The sequence below is a fragment of the Ascidiella aspersa genome, chromosome 6 (assembly GCF_963924565.1).
Source record: "Ascidiella aspersa chromosome 6, kaAscAspe10.2, whole genome shotgun sequence".
NCBI lineage: Eukaryota > Metazoa > Chordata > Ascidiacea > Phlebobranchia > Ascidiidae > Ascidiella > Ascidiella aspersa.
This window is the reverse complement of record NC_139452.1, coordinates 9,250,800-9,271,982: the sequence shown is the minus strand read 5'-3', so window position 1 is coordinate 9,271,982 and position 21,183 is coordinate 9,250,800. Positions and strand designations below refer to the sequence as shown.

Sequence of the window (21,183 nt, the reverse complement as noted above, 5' to 3'; positions counted from 1 at the left end):
ACAATTAATAATCACCAGAGGTATTGTGGTTGGCTAACGAGTTATACGCACGCAACTTTCAAGCAACCTTAAAACGAGAGTCAGAAACCTCAACTAAACTAATCTCGTGCCCCACAGTACCATTATCTCGGACGAGGCAACAGGGACCCGGATAAACCTTACAAAGACGTAATAAACCATAAATTCCTTTATATGTAAATTAAAAAGATACCATATATGTATTTTTTAATTATTTTAGGAACAATTTCGATTTCAACGCTATCTACCATGTCCGCTTATATTTTGGACGGTTCAGATAATTTAGTTTCGTATTTTTTTCACAATTTTTTTGTTATGATTTGTATTATTATTTAAAGCCTTCTGGATGTACGATTTATTGTATTTCGCATTGTTAGGAAGTTTTAGAGTAGGCTATCATTGAATACAAGGAATCCCTTCTGTTTACACGAAACTGTAATGTCAATATACGCAAGAATAGTACCCAAATAATAAAGTTTTAAACACTTGGCACATTGGGCCTTGTGGAATATTGACAATTTTAAAACAACATTTTTTTTAAAATAATTCATACTTAAGTTTTATTTGGTTATTATATTTATGTAAACTTTGTGTATTTTAGGGCCTCCAGGTTGTGGAAACGCCTTGTACCAAAAATCAACATCTATTGATTAATTAATTACCTTTCTACGGCACGGACGTATAAAGAACGCTGTACCCTGCACCAAATACATTATTTGTTTTTCGTTTATTTCTACGGAAACACAGAGTAATTATTGTTTCTTTATCGAAACACAAGGTGAACTCTTTCCTGAAGTCCTAAAATTGAAAGTGGGTGTCAGGCTATAAAGTTACTATAGTCAGTCCATCATAAATTTTATCATTTTAGTTGAACAGAAAAAATAGTTTATTAAAAAATACAGTAACTCGTTTAAAAAATTTACTACAACACTGGACACGTATTGTCATTTTAAAGTTATTGGGCCGACTTGTCATCCACACTTAGTATTTTTTATCGTTTCTTTATAGAGTGTTTTTATAAATATTTTTCATAAGTGATTATCTGCGCTTTAGAATGTAACGCGGTATCCAATATGGCGATACGTAGTGTTATGAAACCAAGTGGCATGTAACATATCTTAATAACCAAACGAAATAGTTCGCGGTCACGTGACGACAGTCCACGTGTTGATTTGCTCAGTTAGTCACTCAAATAACGTTTTCTGTCAGCCATTCGCATGTTTAAAATCGATCAAAATCATCTCCCGAAGGTAATTTTGAAATAAACTAAAATAATTTTACTTGTTGAGCTGTTTATCCCCGAACAACAAACCCCGTTTAAACCGCAAATAAAGTCTGTCTCAAAGATAAGGGTAACCAACATTTATGAAACGGTCGCACGAAAAGCAAACTATTTCATTAATTACCTAAACCCCTTGTAAGGCCGCCAGACAGATAGAATGATTTCTTTAAACCTATGTTGGTTTGTTGGTTGGCTTTGGGGAGAGAATTTGGGTTTTCGTTAATACTGCTGTCAACATGGCGGAAAAAAATCGATCGATGTACGAGCTTGTCAACATTTTAGTTTATTGTTTGCACCTAAATAAACATATAGCGTTGCAAACTATTCGCGGACTTTGGGATAAGTTAGGAGGCCGGCGTTGTCGAACTGCTGTAAAAGATGTGCCAAAAAGTCTAGTAATCAAAGCTCTAGGACTTCTTGGCCTTTTGAATCGGCGAGTTTTTCAGCAGTCCGCGCAGCTTTTTGTACACGCCTCGCGATTCGGTCTCCACGTAGTAGGCGTCAAAACGCGCCACGCCCTTGGCGAAATTCGACCGGTGGGGAACCCCCGGTTCCACGTCCGGCGACGCCGTGGTGGCGCCGGCGGCAGGGGCGGGTGAATTGCCGCAACTGTCAAGGCCTGTCGCGGCGTCGTCGCACTGCATAGGCGAGTCGCTTGTCGCGTTAACGTCGTCGCGTTTGAGTTCTTCCGTTTCCGCGGTTGAGAGATCGGGGTACTCGCTTTTTTCCGTTTCCGTGATTGCGCCGTCCGTAGAAGGTGTTACGCAATTTGCGGTAACTAAAGTTTCCACGTTTCCGTTGGACGACGTGGGAATGTCTTCAGATGCTAAAAGTTTCGAGTCTACTTCTTTTCCGGCCGATTTGTCGCCGGTGGATTGATCATCTCGCAAAGAAGCGGCGTTGTTTTCCGAGTTCGGACTCGGAACGGGCTGTACTCGGCCCGAGAAAGTCCTGTAGTCCCTGTCGTTGTGACTCGTCGTCCTGAAGAGCGTCGCCGATGAGCCACGAGAAGAAACATCTTCTTCCGGCGACATCGGACTGTCGCGGTAGACGAAATCCTCCGCATCACTCCTCTTCACTGGAGGATTATCCTGCAGAGGAGCTTGATCCGTAAAATCGCTCCTTTCAGGACAGGATGCGTTTGGAAGTGGGTCCTTCACCTCCTCTCGGACTTCCAGCTCTTCCTGCGAATCTTGCTCGGCCGAGTCCACCACAATAACTTCCTCCTCATCTCGCTTTCTCCTCTGCGTTTCTTCTTCGCTTGAAGAGGACACCGAGATGACCTCCTGCTCGTTCTCGGAGGAGATCTCCACGACTTCCGCCTCCCCCGGACGCTTGCCTCCGTTCCTCGCCATCTCTTCCTGCAGCTTCTTGAGGATGTTTTCGCGCATCACTTCTAGTTCGTCCTCGCTTAAATTTCCCGCCTCAACTCCGGAGAGTTCTTCCTCCTCTGGGTTTCCGATCGCCACTTCGGAAGACGGACCTTGATCCTCCTCCTGAAATGCGGAAGAGTCTTCTTCGCGGAGCTCGTCTCCCGCGATTTGCCGCGAGTCGTCGTCGATTTCGCCGTCTTCAATTTCACCGTCCTCCTAAAAATTTATAATAGATTTTCCACAAATCAACATGTGATAATTGATTAAAATTATGTTTCCACGTCACAAACGTTAATAAACGCTGAAGCCTTCACTAAAAATATTAGTTGTTTTTTGTTATTTTATTACGAAAACACAAAGTGAACTCTTCTGCATTCTGAAGTCCTAAAATTGGGATTGGGTGTCAGGCTATAGGGTTATTAGTCACACCGCCCTCCTACCAACTCATAAAAGGTTATCACTTTTTTGTTTCTTGAAGTCAAATTATCAGGGTTATAGTCTCGACTTAAATTACTTCGAGGCGTGAATTTTTTAAAATGAGCAAGGTAGCGTCGAAACTTTAGAACCCAATCCACAGATTTCTTAGTAATTTTATTAACAATCCCGAATTGAATGTTTTGGCTTTTATATTTTAACTAAAATTCGCTTGGACAGTTATTGCACAACTTTTCTCTTGCCTATATGCAGCATCACTGGTTTCATATCTCGCCTGAAACTGATGTTTTGCCTGACATAAATGCAGATAAAAATCTCATCCGTTCCACATCCCTTGAAAACACCAGTAATGGATGAAAAAATATTGTCATAAAAAAATGTTTAAAACTGTTTTTCCGTGTCATCTTCGATTATTTTAGACGTTTTTAACTTTGAAACAGTCATGCGAAAATAGTGATTAGGAAAAGAAGTGGCCACGTAAAGCGGTCTTGTCTAACTTACTTGAGGCTCAGGCGTACACGGCATCGGGCTTTCAACGAACAGGACTTTTTTGATATCGTCATCCTGCTTTGAATATTCGCGAGTCGGACCTGAATAAAAGTTAGAAACATCACACATATAGCAAATCCGCAGTAAGATTCATACACCAAAACAGTGTACTGTACGGAGGTAACAGAAATTGTGCAAACCATGATTGAAATTATTATAAAATTATGTAATTAGAGTATTTTTTAGGAGTATAACTATAGGGGTCTGGGAATCTAACTATTCCGTAAAAAAACGAGGGGTGCGCTACAATTTAAACTTATATAAAATAAATGGTTAGGAGATAAGTATCACTACGAACCACTTTTTATCCAAACCTTACATTGTCTACTTATACATCTTCATAAAAAATTACCACTATAATCAGGGCAAAAGAGAAAACGTTTTCGTCACTAATAGCATCCTTGGCCACCATTCGAATCAATTCATGCTTAATTATTATTACAGTTATTTCATGACGAAACATTATTACAGTTACTATTTTACCGATTTATTGCAATTCTCTAAATTACTAAAATACTGGGTTGCTGGACATTTTTATGGAATAAATTTAAAGACTTAAAAAAGCAAATTTAGGTTTTCATAGACCTAAAATTGGATAGCCCGGCCGATTTTAAATATTAAATTCGAAAACATAATATTATTTATGTCATGGTCAATTCAATAATTATTGTAAAAAAAATGGTGCTACGTCACTTTTAAAACCCGTCACATAGGCTGCACAATGCATACAATATAAATTCGAAAAACAGAAGGTCGCCCAAAGAGTTTTGAACGCGCAAATCAATTCAAAGACAATCAACGACATATACTTCGTGGCAACACTAAAATATTTAGTTTTAGTAGACTCGTTTCATGAAATTAATCACTTAAATGGCTCTTACTATATTGATCTGTCGGCAAAATTTCGCACGGTCATACCGGAAAGATTTGGCCATTAAATATTACATAATGTAAAGTTTGCCACTCACTTTCGCCGCCAATCTCCATGTCAACCTCATTCGTGTCATCCTCTTTCGGTTCGGGGGGTTTCCCGTGCCGGGGGTCGACGTCCTTCTTGTTCAGTCGTCTTCGTTTTGCCGAAGTTTGTTCGTCGCTGTGCCGCGACATTTTCCTGTCGACGTTTTTTCGTACGTTAATACTACTGGATATATATATCTTTGTACCTTTTGGAACTACAGTCCTGCTAACAGCCATAAGCTCTTTCCACTCGGTTCGTTTTGTTTCCAACGCCCACGCGTATGTATGAAAATTACGATTGTTTATATTTTTTGTTAGTGTTAAAAGTGAACAAAGCCTTTTGAACGACCCATGACCGAACGGTTTATAATTGGTGTCGCTTTGGATAGTTTTTGTTGAAAACAAAGTCCAATTTCGAAATGCTTAAACTTAATTATGGTGTTACTTTTAAATTGCCGACAAAGTATAAAAACGTAAACGTTAATGAATTTGAAGTCGTACTAATTTTTTGTCGGTCATGTTTTCTTCTAGGTTCCCTAATTTAACTGTAAAAATGTTTTACTTTTTTCTCATCTTTAACTAAAATAAAACTTTTGTCTCCGTCGGTTTGCAAACATTAGTTTTAGTAGGTTTTATTTTTGTCTTTGAAACTGGTAGTTGTGTTATGTTTATATCTAATCCTATACACCAAAACAAGCGTCGTTCAGCCCCGTCGCGACAACTTCGTGCTTTTTATCACAGTCCTGTCAAAGAATAGTTAGCATTACATAGTATAATGTCGAAGTTGTAAGCTTGGAAACGCGGGAAAATCGAATGACAATTTCCTCGATGATGAATCGTATGCGTCAGCGTTAAACGAAGGCAGTTTACTTAGGCGCGAAAGGACCGGCTAAATTAATGTAATGCAATCGATTTTAGTCTGTAGAGTATTTTTCAACGTTTTTCAACCCACCGGTCGCTACCGAAAATTGGGTCGCCGTTTTATTTGGTTGGGTCGATGACTGTAGTAGTACACACGGTTAGATTTATGATTGGTTCTGAGCCAAAATTTCTCCAAAATTTTGTGTGTGAAGGCATGGCTCATAATTCTAATTAAATAAAGTTATTGTCTTATGTATGTTTTACTCATTTATAATAGCGAAAAGTTTATTAAAGAGCATAGGGTTGCCGAAGCTTTACCATTATACTTAATCTTAATATTAAGTCGTTCGCGAAAAAATGTTAAGAAACACTGCTTTAGGGATCGTGGCCTGAAAACAAGCTGACTAACCAAACCGAATTTTGCGGAAAACGTTCCAAAAATCAAGATATTGAAAATGTTAGCCTTTTAGTTGTTCGGCCATTTTTCCTACCTGCGCAAAAGTTCGTTTTTGTGCTTGTGATAAGAGAGCATAACCTCTTTGCTGTGGCGTTGGTCCATTGGCATCGCCTGGCGTTCCCTGTAGTTCTATAACCAACGTTTAAGTTTTGCAAAATCTTAAAATAATATATACTAAGGAGACTTACTCGATTGACGTACGTTTGATTTCAATAAAAGCATATTTACTACATTGCCTTAAATAAAAGCATATAGTTAATAGCAGTAATAATACAGTAAGGTGGTAAAACTAGAGCCGTGATTAATAAGTACAAAAAAGGAAATTCTTACGTCACGAACGTTCTTGGGGGGGTCGATGTTAAAGCCTGGATAGTCAATGATCTTTTCAATGTCAACGAAGCCTGTGACAACATAACAAATTATTTGAGCATCCCAAACAATGACTTTTCAATAATGAATTCAGATACTGTTGGCAACAAATTGTTGTTGCCAACGGTATGCCTTTTCATATAAATCTTTCATACACAATTGTCACGAGAAAGTGTCAGGAAAAGTTGAATGTTTATTTCTACTTACAAGTTAAAACTAAGTTCATCAACAAAAATTCACTGCAAAACCTAGAAAAAAAAACTTCATCATCCCAAATTCAATTCCACAAATCCTTACTATACATTGATCAGACGCAAAATGAGCATGACAGTATTTCATGTCGTACCTTCTCCGATATCGACATCGCTTTCATCAGTGTGACTCTTGTCGCCGTTGTACAGGCTGAGTCCGGATGCGGGGGAGGTTGCATTCTGCATGTGTCCCGGAGGATAACCCAGCAACCTCATCTGGTAGATGTAGGGAGGAAGGTCCTTTCTGCCCATCCCTAGCGCCACCCTTAGAGCCTCACTGCAAAAAGAAGGTTGAAAAATATGTTCAGCGCCGCCACAACATACTTGTGCTTTATTCAATTTAATTTTGATGGGCCTCACATATCAATTCCTAAATTTGTTTCTAAACTTGCGGTAATAAATTACTTATTTGTATTATTATCAATCGTCATATAATTGTTAACTCATTGTTACAACTGAATGAAAAACAAATTCTGCCTATTGTTCACCTAGTTTTTTTTGCCAGTTTCTTAAAATTTATAACAACATCACATTGTGTTATGTTTAAATCTAAACTAGGTTATAATTTTACCTCACGACACCAGGTTTGAAGTCGGCAAACCTTGGATCGTTCTCATCAATTTCCTTGTCAGCATGGTACCTTGACACACCAGCTTGTGGTGAATTGGAGATTTTGTCCATAAATTGCTGTAAAAATTAAAAAAAAATTATTCTTTTATATACATAGTTTCACAACAATCATAGATTTTAACTAAAGGAAAAATAAGTAGATCAACTTACCTGTCTTCTTTGATTAATACTTTTAAAATCTTTGGGTGATGGACAGTCTTTCAACTGATGATCTTTCATTCCACAGTTAAAGCACATTCGGCCGATTTTGCTGTTTAAAAGCAATATTATATCAATACATTACCTTGCATTTTTTTACAGAAGTGGCCAGTTTATAGAAAACATTGGACATTCAACTGGCACTAGTGTCTAAAATACTTTTTAACTGATCTATTTCCAAATAAAGCTGCTGAGAAACAGTATATATAACTATTTTTTTGTGATTTGTTATTCCAGCAATAAAATAGTAAACAAAAAATAGTCTTTACTTGTATGAGTTTTGATCACTTTCAGGAACTGCAGTTTCGCCATCAAGAGGATCAAGTCGTGCCCGTTCGTACTCAGGTATCAGGAAGTTACTTGTGCTGTTGTCCTGCATTTAAAAGAGGCATTTGATACAAACAGTTCTAGTAAAGGTTTAGTGTTTTACAGGGCATAACACAACACATTGAAGTTAACCTGTAAATAGATAAAATAATTAGAAAAATATAAATAGTTTAATAATAATCAGACACCACATCTAAGGCATCTATGGTTGAACCACATCTAAGGTTGTGACAAAAATTCTCTTTAAAATCACTGTTTTGAAATAGACAAAGAATTGTTCACCATAGACATAGACTAAACATTGGCCTCACACTAATGATCACTAGGTTTGAACTATAACAAATGACTGTTGGCTATAATACAAAATGTGTGAGCTGTCAAAAATATTGGTGCTTGCCATTTTAAAGATAACTAAAGTTAAAGGGATATAACAGGTTAGCATGCGTACATTAAGAAGAGTAGGTTTTGAACAGATTGTTAATTTTATGAAAAAATCAAAACACTTGGAATAAAATACACACTTGTAAAGGTTCTCCGATTTGGTCCAGGTAAAAGTTTTCATCATAAATCTGCAAACTACGGGTGACGACAAAAGCTTTTGGGATTCTTTTCGATTCTTTGGTAAAGGGCTTCTTGTAGTCCTTGATTTGCCGAGGGGGGAAGTGAAACGAGGATAATTGGGGTGCAGCAGAAATGGGATTGTGTTCATTCTGCCGTGTATGCTTGGAAGAAACACACCGAAAGAAATCTTTCACGCTTTCAACTTGAAACCTGGGAAATTGCCAACAATTAGATAATTGAATTTGGTTTTAAATCCAATACTGGTAATACTTGTCAATATATAAGGCAATGAAATAACATACCAGACAATTTGTTAGTTAGCAAACCTGTTTATGCTTACTAAAACTTCTTTACATTTTACAAAAATTTTAATCCAAATGATTTTATGAAGTTCTCTTCATTTAATAATAATGAAGTCAACAAAGTACAGCGTGAATCTTATATCTGACCTACAACCGTCAATCTATGCAGTTATCCAGGCCACGATTGCCAGTCCTCACAGTTTTTTGGCATAAAATATTTCCTATCACAGAAATGCTGATCATAAAGCGCTACTTTATCAACAAAAAAGTACCCGGCAAAAGATATTCCTAGACTGAAGTATTTCTATATGTTTTTCAACCAAACGAAGACCGTGTAAAAGAATACATTTCACAAAATAATAAATTAGGGTTTTTACCTGTTGCTAAATGTGTTGTTGAACAAAAGAACATGTGCCACTGGTCCATCTCTTTGCGAATCCTTAACTTTAATATTTTTGGGCTGTGTAATGATTCTAAGAGTCCTTCTCAACTCATCATGTAAGATAATTGTCAAGGCAAAATCTGGCTAAATTTAAACGGTAAAATCAACAAAATATAGCATATCATAATGGTTAAACGTTTTTGTTATTCTATTTGGCGCTGATCTAAAATGCAACCACATTTTCACCCGGATGTTTATATTCCTAAAATTATTTGGTTAGGGTGTGAGTTAGTGTTTGGGTTTGGGTGGGTCTTATTATATTTATTTCTTGCTTGCAATTTACATTTTAACAACTCGTTTTGTTACTGTAAAAAAGTGGTAGGATTCTATAGACCAGCACTTTTTAATTTAAATACATAACTATTTTTCTTCGAACAAGAAAGGATATTTTCTTCTCTCAGCTTTTGGTTTTCCAGTTGGTATTGCTGCAAAGCAGTATTTATTTCATCATCGCTGTCACGATCGTCTGAATTATCATCGTCACTGCAATTGTTGGTGGCCTGGAATTCCGAAAATAGAGCAGGATCCTCAAATACCGACATCGCCAAAGCACGGCGACGATGAGTGTTCTATTTGCCCAGCTAATTTTCGTTGTAAGGAGATGTATATTACTGTCTTCCGCTTAAGCTTGCAACTTCACTCTAGGTAATATACCTAAAAATTGTTATGCAGGTTTATACACTATAACATTTTTTACCTTGTGGTTTACAAAAGCGAATTATTTTCAAAGAAGAAAACAGGAACTGAGATTTGCATCGATTAGCTTCCTTTGGCTTTTAAAACTACAGGCAGGACATTTCGAAAGGGGTGTTATAGTTAAGATATCGAGACGCTTAAAACGGAAAGTAGAATAATAAATTATAAAATTTTAATAGGTATATATAAATATCTATAAAGCGAACGAAAAAAATAAAAAGTTTTTTTGTTTCGACAATATCGAATACAAAAAAAGTTTAATGCACGCACGTCGCAAATAGAAATGACAAAAAAACGTACTTTGACAACTTCATGCAAATGCACACAGAACATGACCGATCTAAAAAGTAAGCTGTAAGCAACGATTGTCAATTTCTACATGGGGTGTAGCTTGCATAAAGTGCTCGTCATGCAACCTTTACTGTTTGTTGATCATGTCGGATCACAACTATTTCACAAAACTTGCTCTAAAAACCTTGGGTGTGTATCTGCTACAGAATGCACCCTTGATATAAAATTTTATAAGTAATTATCCAATTAAAAACAAACTTGTATTATATCGTAACATCATATTTCTTAATCACCTTCTCCACTAAACCATATCATAAGCAATCTGTAAAATCATTTGATCTACAGGTTTTGGTTTTTTAGAACAAAAATATGGATGTAGTTCTGGCCGTCAAAAAATATGTGTCAAAGATGATAGCGGACAGTGGTGGAGGAATGAAAGTCCTGCTGATGGACAAGGAAACAACTGGAATCGTGAGCATGGTATACGCCAGGTCGGAGATCTTGCAAAAAGAGGTCTACCTGTTCGAGACAATTGGCGCTGGGCACACAGAAGCTATGAAGCATGTCAACGCTATTGTTTTTGTTCGTCCGACAAAGGAAAATGTGCTGCTGCTGTGCAAAGAGCTAAAAAACCCTCGGTACGGAAAGTACTTTCTGTACTTCAGTCACGCTTTGAGCAAAAGTGATGTGAAGTTGCTGGCCGAGAGTGACGAGCATGAATGTGTGAGCGACATCAGTGAGTATTTCGCAGATTTTTACCCAATTGATGTCCACCATTTTACACTAAACATACCAAACTGCTCGCGACACACGCTGTGGAATCAAAGCCACTTGACTAGGTCCTGCCACGGACTTACCTCTGTGTTTCTTGCGCTGAAGAAGTGTCCGATGATTCGCTACCAGGGAAATTCGGAAATGTGCCGGCAACTAGCGGACAGCGTGAAGCTGCTTATATCGAGAGAGGCGTCGCTGTTTGATTTTCGCCGCACTGACTCAACCCCTGTTCTGTTGATTGTGGACCGAAGATACGACCCTGTTACACCCCTGTTGAACCAATGGACATACCAAGCCATGACCCATGAGCTTTTGGGAATCAAGAACGGACGAGTTGACCTTTCAAATCGACCTGGGGTTGCCAAGGAATTGCACGAGGTTGTGCTGTCTCCACTGCATGACCAGTTTTACCGCGAAAACTTGTACAAAAATTTTGGCGAAATTGGAACCAGCATCAAAGAGCTCATGGACGAGTTTCAGGCCAAAACCAGAAGTCAGCAGAAAGTGGAGTCCATCGAAGACATGAAAGCCTTTGTTGAAAACTATCCCCAGTTTAAAAAGATGTCCGGGACTGTTTCGAAGCATGTGACTGTTGTGGGCGAACTCTCAAAGATAGTAGCTGCCAATAACCTGCTAGAGGTTTCTGAGTGTGAACAGGACATTGCTTGCCAAAGTGACCACTCCAATGCGATACAGAGGCTCCGAACCTTGTTGCGACAGCCGTCAACTAGCAGCGTTGATGCATTGAGGCTGGTTGCGCTTTATGCGATGCGCTACGAGTCACACGCTAACAATGCAACCACTTCTTTAATCGAGCATGTGAACTCTAAAGACAGCCGTAGGATCATTTCTGGTCTGCTTAAATATGCGAGCTTAAGCCAGCAATCAAATCAAGTCAGTGACATGCCTGGGATTTCCTTCACAAAAAAGCTTTTTAAGGGCTTGAAAGGGGTTGAGAATGTCTACACCCAGCATGTTCCCAAGATGAAGGACCTTCTCGAACAGCTTTTAAAGGGAAGGCTGCGGGAGTCAGACTTTCCCTATGCTGGCTCACCAATGGTATCAGAACGGCCCGGGGATGTGATTGTGTTTGTGGTGGGTGGCACCACATATGAAGAGGTTGCTTGTGTGGATGCGCTAAACTCCAGCAACACCGGTGTTAGGGTCATACTTGGAGGCACCACTATTCTCAACTGCCTTACATTTATCGATGAATTTATGACTGCCACTGCTTCATGAAAGGGGTTTTTGTGTAACTGTATGGAACTATCATTAGTTATAGTTTATACTTGTCATTTTCATGTTGTCTATTTTGTTTGTAATAAAATGAAATTTCTTAGTAGTTCTACATAAGGTGCATTTTTGATTAATCAGCAATTGATTGCACATTTTTTGTATGTTTTGTCAAAAATACTTCACAAATGTAAAGATATATTTGTAAATGACTTGCTTGTCTTACTATTATTTTGATTGTATGTTTGTTTTAAGATCTCAGAGCTGCTATTTTGGTAACAATGATAAACATGCGTCTTAAGATTTATTTTTTACAATTTATCTAAAAAAGAAAACCACCTGCAATCTCACGCTAGGTTTATTTTGGCTGCATTTTTTTGTATATCTGTTTAGTTCCATGTCTATCAAACAGTAGGCAGATAAAACCATCAGTCTGTTTGTTATTGTTGTTTTGAGTAATCTTGTCAATTGTGCAATACATTGTTGTCTAGAGTTTAGCAGTAGGTTTTGTAAATTTGTTTCCACTATGGCAAGCGGCTCGCCACCAAAACCGTGGGAAATTAATCGTGGTTCTAGCATGGGAAACCTTCGCTCTTCGGCAGAACTCACCGATACCAGGACGCCACCGCCTGTACCCACAAGACCAACACAACAGGTAAAAAAATATATAAGTTTTTGTTTGCAATATGTATGTTATTTAACTGAAAGCTGATAAAATTTTAAGCCACATTTGTACGCCAGTTTACAGCCACATAGAACACCAAACCACTATACCTGCCAGTCTTCAACAAAAATTGTCTGTTTATTTAAAGAACCTTATAGCCTGACATGGTGTCATTGGCTGGATTACTGTAATATTCTTTAATATGCATAAAATGCAGACCTAAATAACTTATATCACAAAATGCATACCTAAATAGCTTATAGGTATACTATACACAGATTTGCATCTTACCTTGAATATGAATAACAAAGCCCAAATAGATAATGTTGCTTTAGTCCATGTATATGGTTCTGCTATTTATATTGTTTGTGAAGTGACATCTGATGTAACTTCAAAAGTTCTAAAGTCAAACATTCAAAGCTTCGTAAGAAAAAGGTTTCAGTATACTAAATTACAAAAATAGAATCCCTCTTCAAGCAGCATACACTTTAATTGGAAGGTGAATTTGTCCAAAACAGGTTTAACCTATTCTATTTATTACAGAGGTCAACAATGTACCAGCCATCATACAATGGATTGGGAGGAATGGGGTATGGAGGCATGGGTGGATATGGATCCAGTTATGGCATGGGTATTAAAGTTTGTCTAACATGTATCATTGCATCATACTTAGTCATATGTCTAACATGCCCTATGGTCATTGGTTTTAAGCCACTATAGTAACCTGATAAGAGGTTGTTGTATTGTAGCATTATTCAATAGTAAGCAGTATGGTGTAAGTTCAATCTATTACCAACCGGTTACAGACAGGGTGTAGGCACCTGAAACGATATTTATTTGGAAAAAATCTTGTTCTAAATTAAAGGTAGTTGAATTGCCCTCGAGGTATAACAAACCATGGCAGAAAAGCACCGTTGACATAAGATTTATACATATCAAAATATCTAATTTATTAATAAAAAAATGTTATCATATCAGATGGCTGCACTTGTCATCCAAATATTTTTATTAAATTAAAAAAATTTAATATTAAAAATTTAAACTTTAAATATTTTAAGTCCTTAGACTCTGTCAAGTTGCAAATGCTGTTTTATTACTTTCTCCAGACTAATTTGGGGCTTTGATAAAAAAAAACAGAGTCCATAAAATTTTGACCAATTGTTAATGTCTTATCTTCTTGGTCTGTTTGGTCATAATGTTTTTGGATTCCCTGTACAGGTGGGTATGGAAGCATGTATGGTAGCAGTCTGTATGGCAGCTCAGGAATGTACGGCTCCTCGTACCGACCCTACGGTTCCACACCCATGGGTGGAAACTTCACACAGCAGGCCGAAGATAGCACAAGACAAGCATTCCAGTCCGTTGAAAGCATTGTCAGAGCCTTTACATCTGTAAGAAATCTCTAATCTTAATCACTTATTTTATATGTAATTCTTAATTTTAATATAAAGTTGAGTTCCCTACATGTGTTTTCTTTATGCTAAGTAGCTCTTTTTATATATGTTATGGAATCCGAGTATTATAGGACAAATCTCAAAAGACCCATAACATATGTTTAATATAGATTTTTATAATTCCAATAATATAACAGATTTATGAAAACTAGTAGGTTTTAAGATATACCTCAATATATAAGTAGAAAATAAATACATAAAATAAAAAGAAACTATTAAAAGGTTTCAGCGATGCTTGAATCCACCTTGGGAGCTGTGTACAGCTCTTTTAGGGCCGTCCTTGATGTGGCAGATCACTTTTCAAGAGTCAGGGCAACCTTTACCGATATTTTATCATCAATCACCATATTCAGGTAACTAAAATTGTGTAATTAATAATGTGTCCGATAGTTTGATCAGTAAAGCAAAAATTTAACTGAATTCAGCAATTTGTTACAATTGAATAAACAAACACCGATCCGTCAGAAATTAATGCAGTTCTAAGCTAAACGGTACGACAATTAAGTGCATCCTAAGGATGAAAAAGTCCGATGTTTAGACTTTAAAATCTTGGACAATGCACTAGTTTGACTTAACAAATGTGCATAAGAAGATTAAGTTTAATAATACTTGACCCACCCAAACGCTAACCACCATCCTAACCCAAGCTTTAGGTCCCAATACCTCAATTTGTGACACAACAATCCTATGTACCACGGACAAACTTATGCCCACCCAAGTTTGAGCTTTTTTTCCCAGAGTTTCAATAGTTATTAAATGAACGCACATTATTTTGGTTAGCATTTGGTTTGAGGGGGGTCAGGTGTTATTAATTCTATCTCACATTTTTTGTTTCTTTAGTGAATTTTTAGTGTATCTTTTGCCATGACCTCAAGGTCTAAAAGTCAGACTTTTCTGCCCCTTGGATGCCGTAATTGTTGTAGACCTTTTTGCTTAGAAATGCACTAATTTCTTATAGATCGGGTGGAATAAAAATCTAAAATCTTACTTGAATTGGTAATGGTTATTATACTTATTTCTTAAAGGTTTTTGAGGTTCCTGTACAGAAGAGCATTGGCCATTTTACAGCTGAGGCCCTATGATGAAGCATGGGAGGGATGTGGTGGTGCTGATGCCATGGTTTGTTAAATCTTTTATATCTTTGTAAATTATGTAGTCTTTATCAAAATGTTAAATTTTTGTGGTAATTAGAAGAACTGAAATAGGTGGTTTTTCATTCCGCACACAGTTATTTGATTTATCATGCATTTTTTGCAACTGAAACTATTTGGTGTTTTTGTTGAGAGCAGTTGGAATTAGTTGCTGGATTGCAGGTTTGTTCTCCAATATTTTTGCCCAACAATTGTTATCTGCCGGATAACATTAAAAAAATTGTTGGACCCAACTGAAATATAGGCTTTTTTAAGAAATAAATCACTAAGATAACTCTCAACATAATTAAAATTGCTTCCCGCTTAGTTAAGGTTTCATTTCATTGCTCAGTGGATTGGCATACAATTAGTTTCCTTGTGAAAACTGTTTTTACAGGACATTTCATAAGTAATTCTATATCATAAATGCTATATAAATCCCAACTCTCATGCATTGTATATATACAGAAAAATCCATCATGCAATCCATCTCAAAAGAAGTCATGGCCCATAATGCTTTTTGTGGCTGTCGTGCTTGGAGGGCCATACCTTATATGGAGGTTAATGAGGGGAATAACCTCCCAAAAGTAAGTCAAACACACCGGTTGGCTTTCTTCCAGAAATGAGAAAGCTGGAATAATGCAAATTATATTTATGTATGAGACTCTTTAAGAGTGTTGATAAAAGTTTCCTGCTTCAATTAAGAAGTTCTTTAATCCGATCTCCCAAGTTCTGATGTAGTATTTTCCTATTGGTTAATTAGATCACATAGTTAAGAAATCACACTCGAAATTTACAGCAGGAAGCTGTGTCCCGGAATGATTTACGTCTTAGATCGAATCTCAGATCAAGGCTACCGGTGGCCATTGCCTTGCTTAAAACAAATCCTTCCCTAATGATTTTGGTAGACAATCCTGTGTGACAAATTTAGTGTTTTTAATTTCCATATAGGCCAGAAGCAGAAACTTGGGTATCAGGGGAAGGAGACCATGTCATTGCTCGAGTTGAGTTTGACTTCCAACCGGAAAGTGAAGAAGAGCTACCTCTGCAGGCCGGAGAAACCGTTGTGCTTGCCCCAAAACGTATGGGATTTGAAATTAATGTTTTTTTGTACAATAAAATGTTTTCCATCTCCCAAAACATCATGTATGAGTATATTTTTATGAACCTGTGTATGGCAATTAGTGATAAGTTGAATAAACCAGTCTACATCTTTGTAATTATTCATGGAAAAAAACTTATAAACACGCAGCTAACTTTCTGCAATATACTCGTTAAGTAACTGCAGTCTGAATTAAATCTCTGTACTCCAGGGGTGAACATAAATTTGCCTTTAACCTTACCAAGGCCTAATCAGTAGATTTTTGTCCACTGATAACAAAACAGCTATTTTACATTTTAGCTCTGCAACCAAGAATAAACGGTTGGCTCATTGGCACAAAAGATGGCAAAACCACAGGCTACCTCCCGGCAAACTACGTGAAAATACTTGGTTTAAAACGAGGCAGGGGAAGGGCGGTTGCAACTTCCACCAGCCAAAATGCACAAGCAACAATGGCACAAACTTTTACTGCTGCTGCTAATGTTACTAAAGTATCAGCAGCTGCCCCACCCAAACAACAGGCTATTCCAGAAGAGGTAACAATTTTATTTCCGACGTGATTTCTTTTATTTTCAAGGTATAAACATCATAAATCTGTTACGAAAAAACGCTACTTTCAGGAAATATTGATATGTTTGAAGTTATTTCATGGTATATAAAAATCTCCAACAAAGCCAAACAATAAAAATTGTTGCAAAAAAGCCACTTTTAAAAATTTTAATGTACTTCAAGTCATTTGTTGAACGTGATATAAAAATATATAAACTCTAAAATATAACTTTAGATTGTAGAGGTCAAAAACGCTTAGTATAAAAAAAAACCTTTGAGATCAGGTCAATGTGGCATATATAATATGCAAGTGTCTCTTTACAAAACTGTATTACACTTTCTCCCAAGGTAAACATAAAAAAGTAATATCAACTATGCCAGTGCAAACGCATTGTAGAAACTCCCTCAATAACTTGTGCACAAAATCAAGTCATTTCCATGTGTATTTCTCTGTATTGAATCTGCTTCAAATAAGTCCTGGCATGTCCCAAAATCACCATTAATAGAAAAATCTAATCTGTGTTATTTTTCAGTGGGAGGGAATCCACAGTCAGGCAGTAGATCCCTCCGTCGGTGAAGACAGCTAAACTGGAAGTAGCAAAACTGATCAAAACACTGGTCATGTCAGTATTTGCAGTGCTCCACCCCAGTCACTCACAGCAACCATTCCTGGTATGACTGGGTGACATTGCAGATCGACACAAGATACTTCGTCTTTCACAAGAAGCGGCACTGTTCGCATGTAATTTCCGTTGCTGTGCTTGTAACAGACGACAGTGCCGTTGGAGCTTCCCGATATCACAAAATGTCCATCTTTTGTTGTGTCAAATGCGACCGGATATTCATTAACCTGTAATCATTTAAAATTGTTTTTAGAACAAGATTGCAAATATCACTTTAAAACACACGTATTTAATTCGTGGCCTAAAAAGATTTGTTTTCAAATATTGAGAAAGTTGAAAATTGTATGATCCAAAAACATGTATTTACTGTGACTTAAAAAAGATAGTTGCTTTCAGATATATAATAATGTGTTAATTGCGTCAATAGAAGTTTTCTTGTGCAAGGTGCAATGTTTGAGTTATGTTATCCAATACAACACGAATCTGCACTTACTGTGTGGTTTTGATAACGCACAAACTTGTCCAATCGGTAAGGTTTCTGCGAACTGAACCTGGCAATGTAGTTGCCAGTGGTTTGTGTGAGGATGTTGGCCCCACTTGGATGCACACGAATGCATGGACAGGTGTATCGCTCCTATAAAAAAAAACGTATAATTTTTTGTGATTTTAAAGGGACCAGGTGTCAAATACAATGTGTACTATTTAGTTATTACACCAGCCTTTTTTTAAATCTCAAAAGAGTTTTACTTTGACTAACTGTGCCAATGTACCCAAATCGTATATTTACTAAGACCGTCACAAATTTCACAGATAGCTCTGTAAGTGAAAAACTGGCTGTAAAAATGGGACATTGCTGCAGTTGCTTCCAATGTCTAAATTTATTTATTTTTTAGTTAAAGTATCTTAGAAAACGTTTCAAAGACTGTCTTGTTAACAAACCTATTATAATTTAAGAATATAATTCATTTGGAGGCACACTTTTATAAAATATGTATTCAGTGTTAAGTTTGTCTGAAAATAAAATGCTTTGCCTAAATTACACACATGGAACATTTGACTGGACACTTTGGCGCCGGTCCTGAGGTCCCAAACAATGAGGTTGTGCTCTGCCGACTCCCGATTGACCAGATCTCCGCTTGCGACGAAACTCAACCCGTCGTGGAGAAAATCGAACGACAAAATTTTCCCACATCTGAATTTATACTTTGAAACTTCCTGCAAGATTAAAAATTGCTGATTTAAAATACTTTTTTTAATATAACCAAGCAGTACAGCAGCAATATTAATTTAAATCAGGGAGTTGAATTGCAACTGAACCATTTTTCGTAAGATTTTAAGAAGCCAAACCGGAATTGAACCGAATATTTTGAAAGTACCTGACCCGAACCGGACAAGAAAGCGGTTCACCCCCGCATGACAGCACAACTTGTATTTTACAGAGTCAATTTATGCCACTTTCAAAATTTTATTAAAAAAAATGAATATTCATCAAATAAATTGTTGATTTTTTATTTTTCAGATATTTATATAATGAACTGCTTGTTTTTTAATATGTCACGAAAGTTAGATTAAACACAAGTTGGTATTCAATAATTATACTCTACATTTATCAACCCACATTTTCAGGTTAAACAAAACTTATATTGCATCCGAACTGGAACTTTATAAACTGGTTTTGATAATAAATTTAGTTGAACCGGAAGCAGAAAAAATCCTTGAACCTGAACTAGAATCATAAAGGGTTGACTTCCTAATTTAAAAAGGGGTATATTTATATTTTCTTAAGTTTTTTATGTTATTTACTTTGCCAGATCGGAGATCGTATGATGCCAAAAAGGAGTCTTCCCCTCCCACAAGAACCATGTTGTCATCATCTCTCCACCACTTGGCGATAGAGAGCTGTGTATTCAGTTTTAACCTGAAAATCACAATGCATATCTTTAATTACGAAATTATGGTGTATCTGGTTTGTTAATGGCTGCGCTCTGATTTTATTTATTTATATATTTGTACTCTTACAGAACCTGACGATGCCACTTGGCGAGATATATTTTCCTTCTAAAAGAAACATCTGATCCTGTTTTTACTCATGTTTTTAACTATGAGTTTTCGTTGTTTTATTAAAAAAATACACATTGCTTGTTATTTAGAAATCTACAGTACATGTTAAATTTTGTCTATTTGGGACAAACTTTATTTTTTTAGACAACCCTTATTAAAATGCGTTGTTAAATAGTGTGAATTTAGCAATCATGGATCAAACTGATTAAAACAACCTCAATTTTTTAGCATTTGTAATTTGTATTGCCTCAGGTAGATAACTGTGGGCATGTAGTTTATATTCCACACCAAACTTTGTTTAAATTTGACATTAGCTAAAACAGTGCAATAAGCAATTGACTGTAAACACCAACCTGGATGTAATCTTGCCATCACTAAGAAAGTCGTGCACATTTAAACTGCCGTCAAATGTTCCACTGAGAAGCTGTCGACTTGACCTGGACCAATCACAGTGCTTGACAGGAGAGGAATGTTGTAACGTGTGTACATGACTAAGAAAAACAATAAAGCGTATGAGATTTAAGTACAAAGCAAAAATACAATGTTTCAAGGTTGTCGAACAGTTATACACTTAACTAAAACAATATGATAAAATGAACTATGCATATAAAAAATAAATACAATCGCTATTCAATTTAATAATTCAATTGTATGATGTCATTCCAACTCAAAAATCTAAGCAATACCTTAACTATAAATTGTTATAAGAAATATTGGCGCTGGTCTAGAATCTACCACACTTTCGTCCGGGGGTTTATACAATATTTGGGTTATGGTGAGAGTTAGCGTTTGGGTGGGTTTTGGATTATTTTTATATTTATTCTTACATAAAAGCCTTTCTCGCAATTTTAATTTTCATAACTCGTTCCGTTAAGTGTTAAAATAAATGTGGTAGGATTCTAGACCAGCGCAAAATGATTTGACACAGGACAAAAAGTGTCATGTCACTTGCAGTCAAACAAATTGAATACAGTAACCATACTTGATTTTTTCATTTTGTAAAACGTCAAATAGTTTTATGGTGCTATCACTGCATGCTGCCAAAATGTGGCTGAATTTTGGACACCATCGAATGCACCAAACAGGAGTTGCTGCTATATTGCTGGCACGAGCCACTTTTCTGCAAAGAAATTTAAATAGTTGTAAATTGTAAAGCATAGCCGTTTAAAGTTCACTTAAAAGCTAAAACTGTGTAAGTTTTAAAAGAAAATATACCTTGGCAGTAGGCTCTTGTAGGGAAGGTCTTGGTGTTCTAAAACGGTTTCATCAGTTATAAACAACTGTTTGGCATCAAATGTATCTTCTATGTCGCCATTGTTTTTGTTTACATTTTTAGAGTTTTTATGGTGGTTGTTTGTTTCCGCAAGCTTTTCGCCGCCATTCTGTTCCTTTTCCTGAGCTTTCTTGCGCTGAAACTTCGTAACATAAGGGCGAATCTTTTTCGTGGGCGGTTCCATCACGTTGCTCAATAAGCAGGTATGGACAGGAGTAATTAATATTTACCGCTGGGTTGCAAAACAAAATCCGAGTTACTGCTTTGCAAATTGGTAAGCTCTACGCCTGAATAACCATGACGTCATGGTAATTTAAGTAG

At 36.8% G+C, this 21,183-nt stretch overlaps 4 protein-coding genes across 4 annotated transcripts; 2 read left to right on the top strand and 2 right to left on the bottom strand.

Moving 5' to 3' along the window:
• Positions 1-928: 928 nt before the first annotated feature.
• On the bottom strand, positions 929-9,712 carry LOC146139561 (uncharacterized). Its single transcript, XM_083391644.1, has 12 exons — positions 9,401-9,712; positions 8,948-9,068; positions 8,229-8,478; positions 7,650-7,753; positions 7,333-7,432; positions 7,124-7,239; positions 6,648-6,829; positions 6,263-6,333; positions 5,967-6,061; positions 4,626-4,768; positions 3,610-3,698; positions 929-2,889 (listed from the first exon to the last, which is right to left on the bottom strand). The coding sequence occupies exons 1-12, from the start codon at positions 9,552-9,554 to the stop codon at positions 1,708-1,710; spliced, it is 2,607 nt and encodes an 868-aa protein (XP_083247770.1). The 5' UTR covers positions 9,555-9,712; the 3' UTR covers positions 929-1,707.
• A 651-nt stretch (positions 9,713-10,363) lies between these two features.
• On the top strand, positions 10,364-12,498 carry LOC146139560 (vacuolar protein sorting-associated protein 45-like). Its single transcript, XM_083393070.1, has one exon. It carries the CDS (start codon positions 10,369-10,371, stop codon positions 12,010-12,012), a length of 1,644 nt encoding a protein of 547 aa, XP_083249196.1. The 5' UTR covers positions 10,364-10,368; the 3' UTR covers positions 12,013-12,498.
• Positions 12,498-18,115, top strand: LOC146139559 (peroxisomal membrane protein PEX13-like). Its single transcript, XM_083393072.1, has 9 exons — positions 12,498-12,661; positions 13,214-13,301; positions 13,889-14,061; positions 14,347-14,477; positions 15,150-15,243; positions 15,723-15,841; positions 16,206-16,336; positions 16,657-16,892; positions 17,439-18,115. The coding sequence occupies exons 1-9, from the start codon at positions 12,533-12,535 to the stop codon at positions 17,490-17,492; spliced, it is 1,155 nt and encodes a 384-aa protein (XP_083249198.1). The 5' UTR covers positions 12,498-12,532; the 3' UTR covers positions 17,493-18,115.
• Positions 16,973-21,103, bottom strand: LOC146139558 (WD repeat-containing protein 25-like). Its single transcript, XM_083393071.1, has 7 exons — positions 20,805-21,103; positions 20,572-20,709; positions 19,943-20,080; positions 19,332-19,446; positions 18,573-18,743; positions 18,022-18,162; positions 16,973-17,755 (listed from the first exon to the last, which is right to left on the bottom strand). Exons 1-7 carry the CDS (start codon positions 21,044-21,046, stop codon positions 17,525-17,527), a joined length of 1,176 nt encoding a protein of 391 aa, XP_083249197.1. The 5' UTR covers positions 21,047-21,103; the 3' UTR covers positions 16,973-17,524.
• Positions 21,104-21,183: the final 80 nt, after the last annotated feature.

Coding starts and splice junctions, on each gene's coding strand:
- LOC146139559 (XM_083393072.1), top strand. CDS start 12,533: ATGGCAAGCGGCTCGCCACCAAAACCGTGGGAAATTAATCGTGGTTCT. Junction 13,302..13,888: donor TGGATCCAGTTATGGCATGG/GTATTAAAGTTT, acceptor TTCCCTGTACAG/GTGGGTATGGAAGCATGTAT. Junction 16,337..16,656: donor CGTTGTGCTTGCCCCAAAAC/GTATGGGATTTG, acceptor TTTACATTTTAG/CTCTGCAACCAAGAATAAAC.
- LOC146139558 (XM_083393071.1), bottom strand. CDS start 21,046: ATGGAACCGCCCACGAAAAAGATTCGCCCTTATGTTACGAAGTTTCAG. Junction 18,744..19,331: donor ACGATCTCCGATCTGGCAAA/GTAAATAACATA, acceptor TTAATCTTGCAG/GAAGTTTCAAAGTATAAATT. Junction 18,163..18,572: donor TGTCCAGTCAAATGTTCCAT/GTGTGTAATTTA, acceptor TTTTTTTTATAG/GAGCGATACACCTGTCCATG.
- LOC146139561 (XM_083391644.1), bottom strand. CDS start 9,554: ATGTCGGTATTTGAGGATCCTGCTCTATTTTCGGAATTCCAGGCCACC. Junction 8,479..8,947: donor AACAACACATTTAGCAACAG/GTAAAAACCCTA, acceptor GCAATTTCCCAG/GTTTCAAGTTGAAAGCGTGA. Junction 6,062..6,262: donor CCCCCAAGAACGTTCGTGAC/GTAAGAATTTCC, acceptor CGTTGGTTATAG/AACTACAGGGAACGCCAGGC.
- LOC146139560 (XM_083393070.1), top strand. CDS start 10,369: ATGGATGTAGTTCTGGCCGTCAAAAAATATGTGTCAAAGATGATAGCG.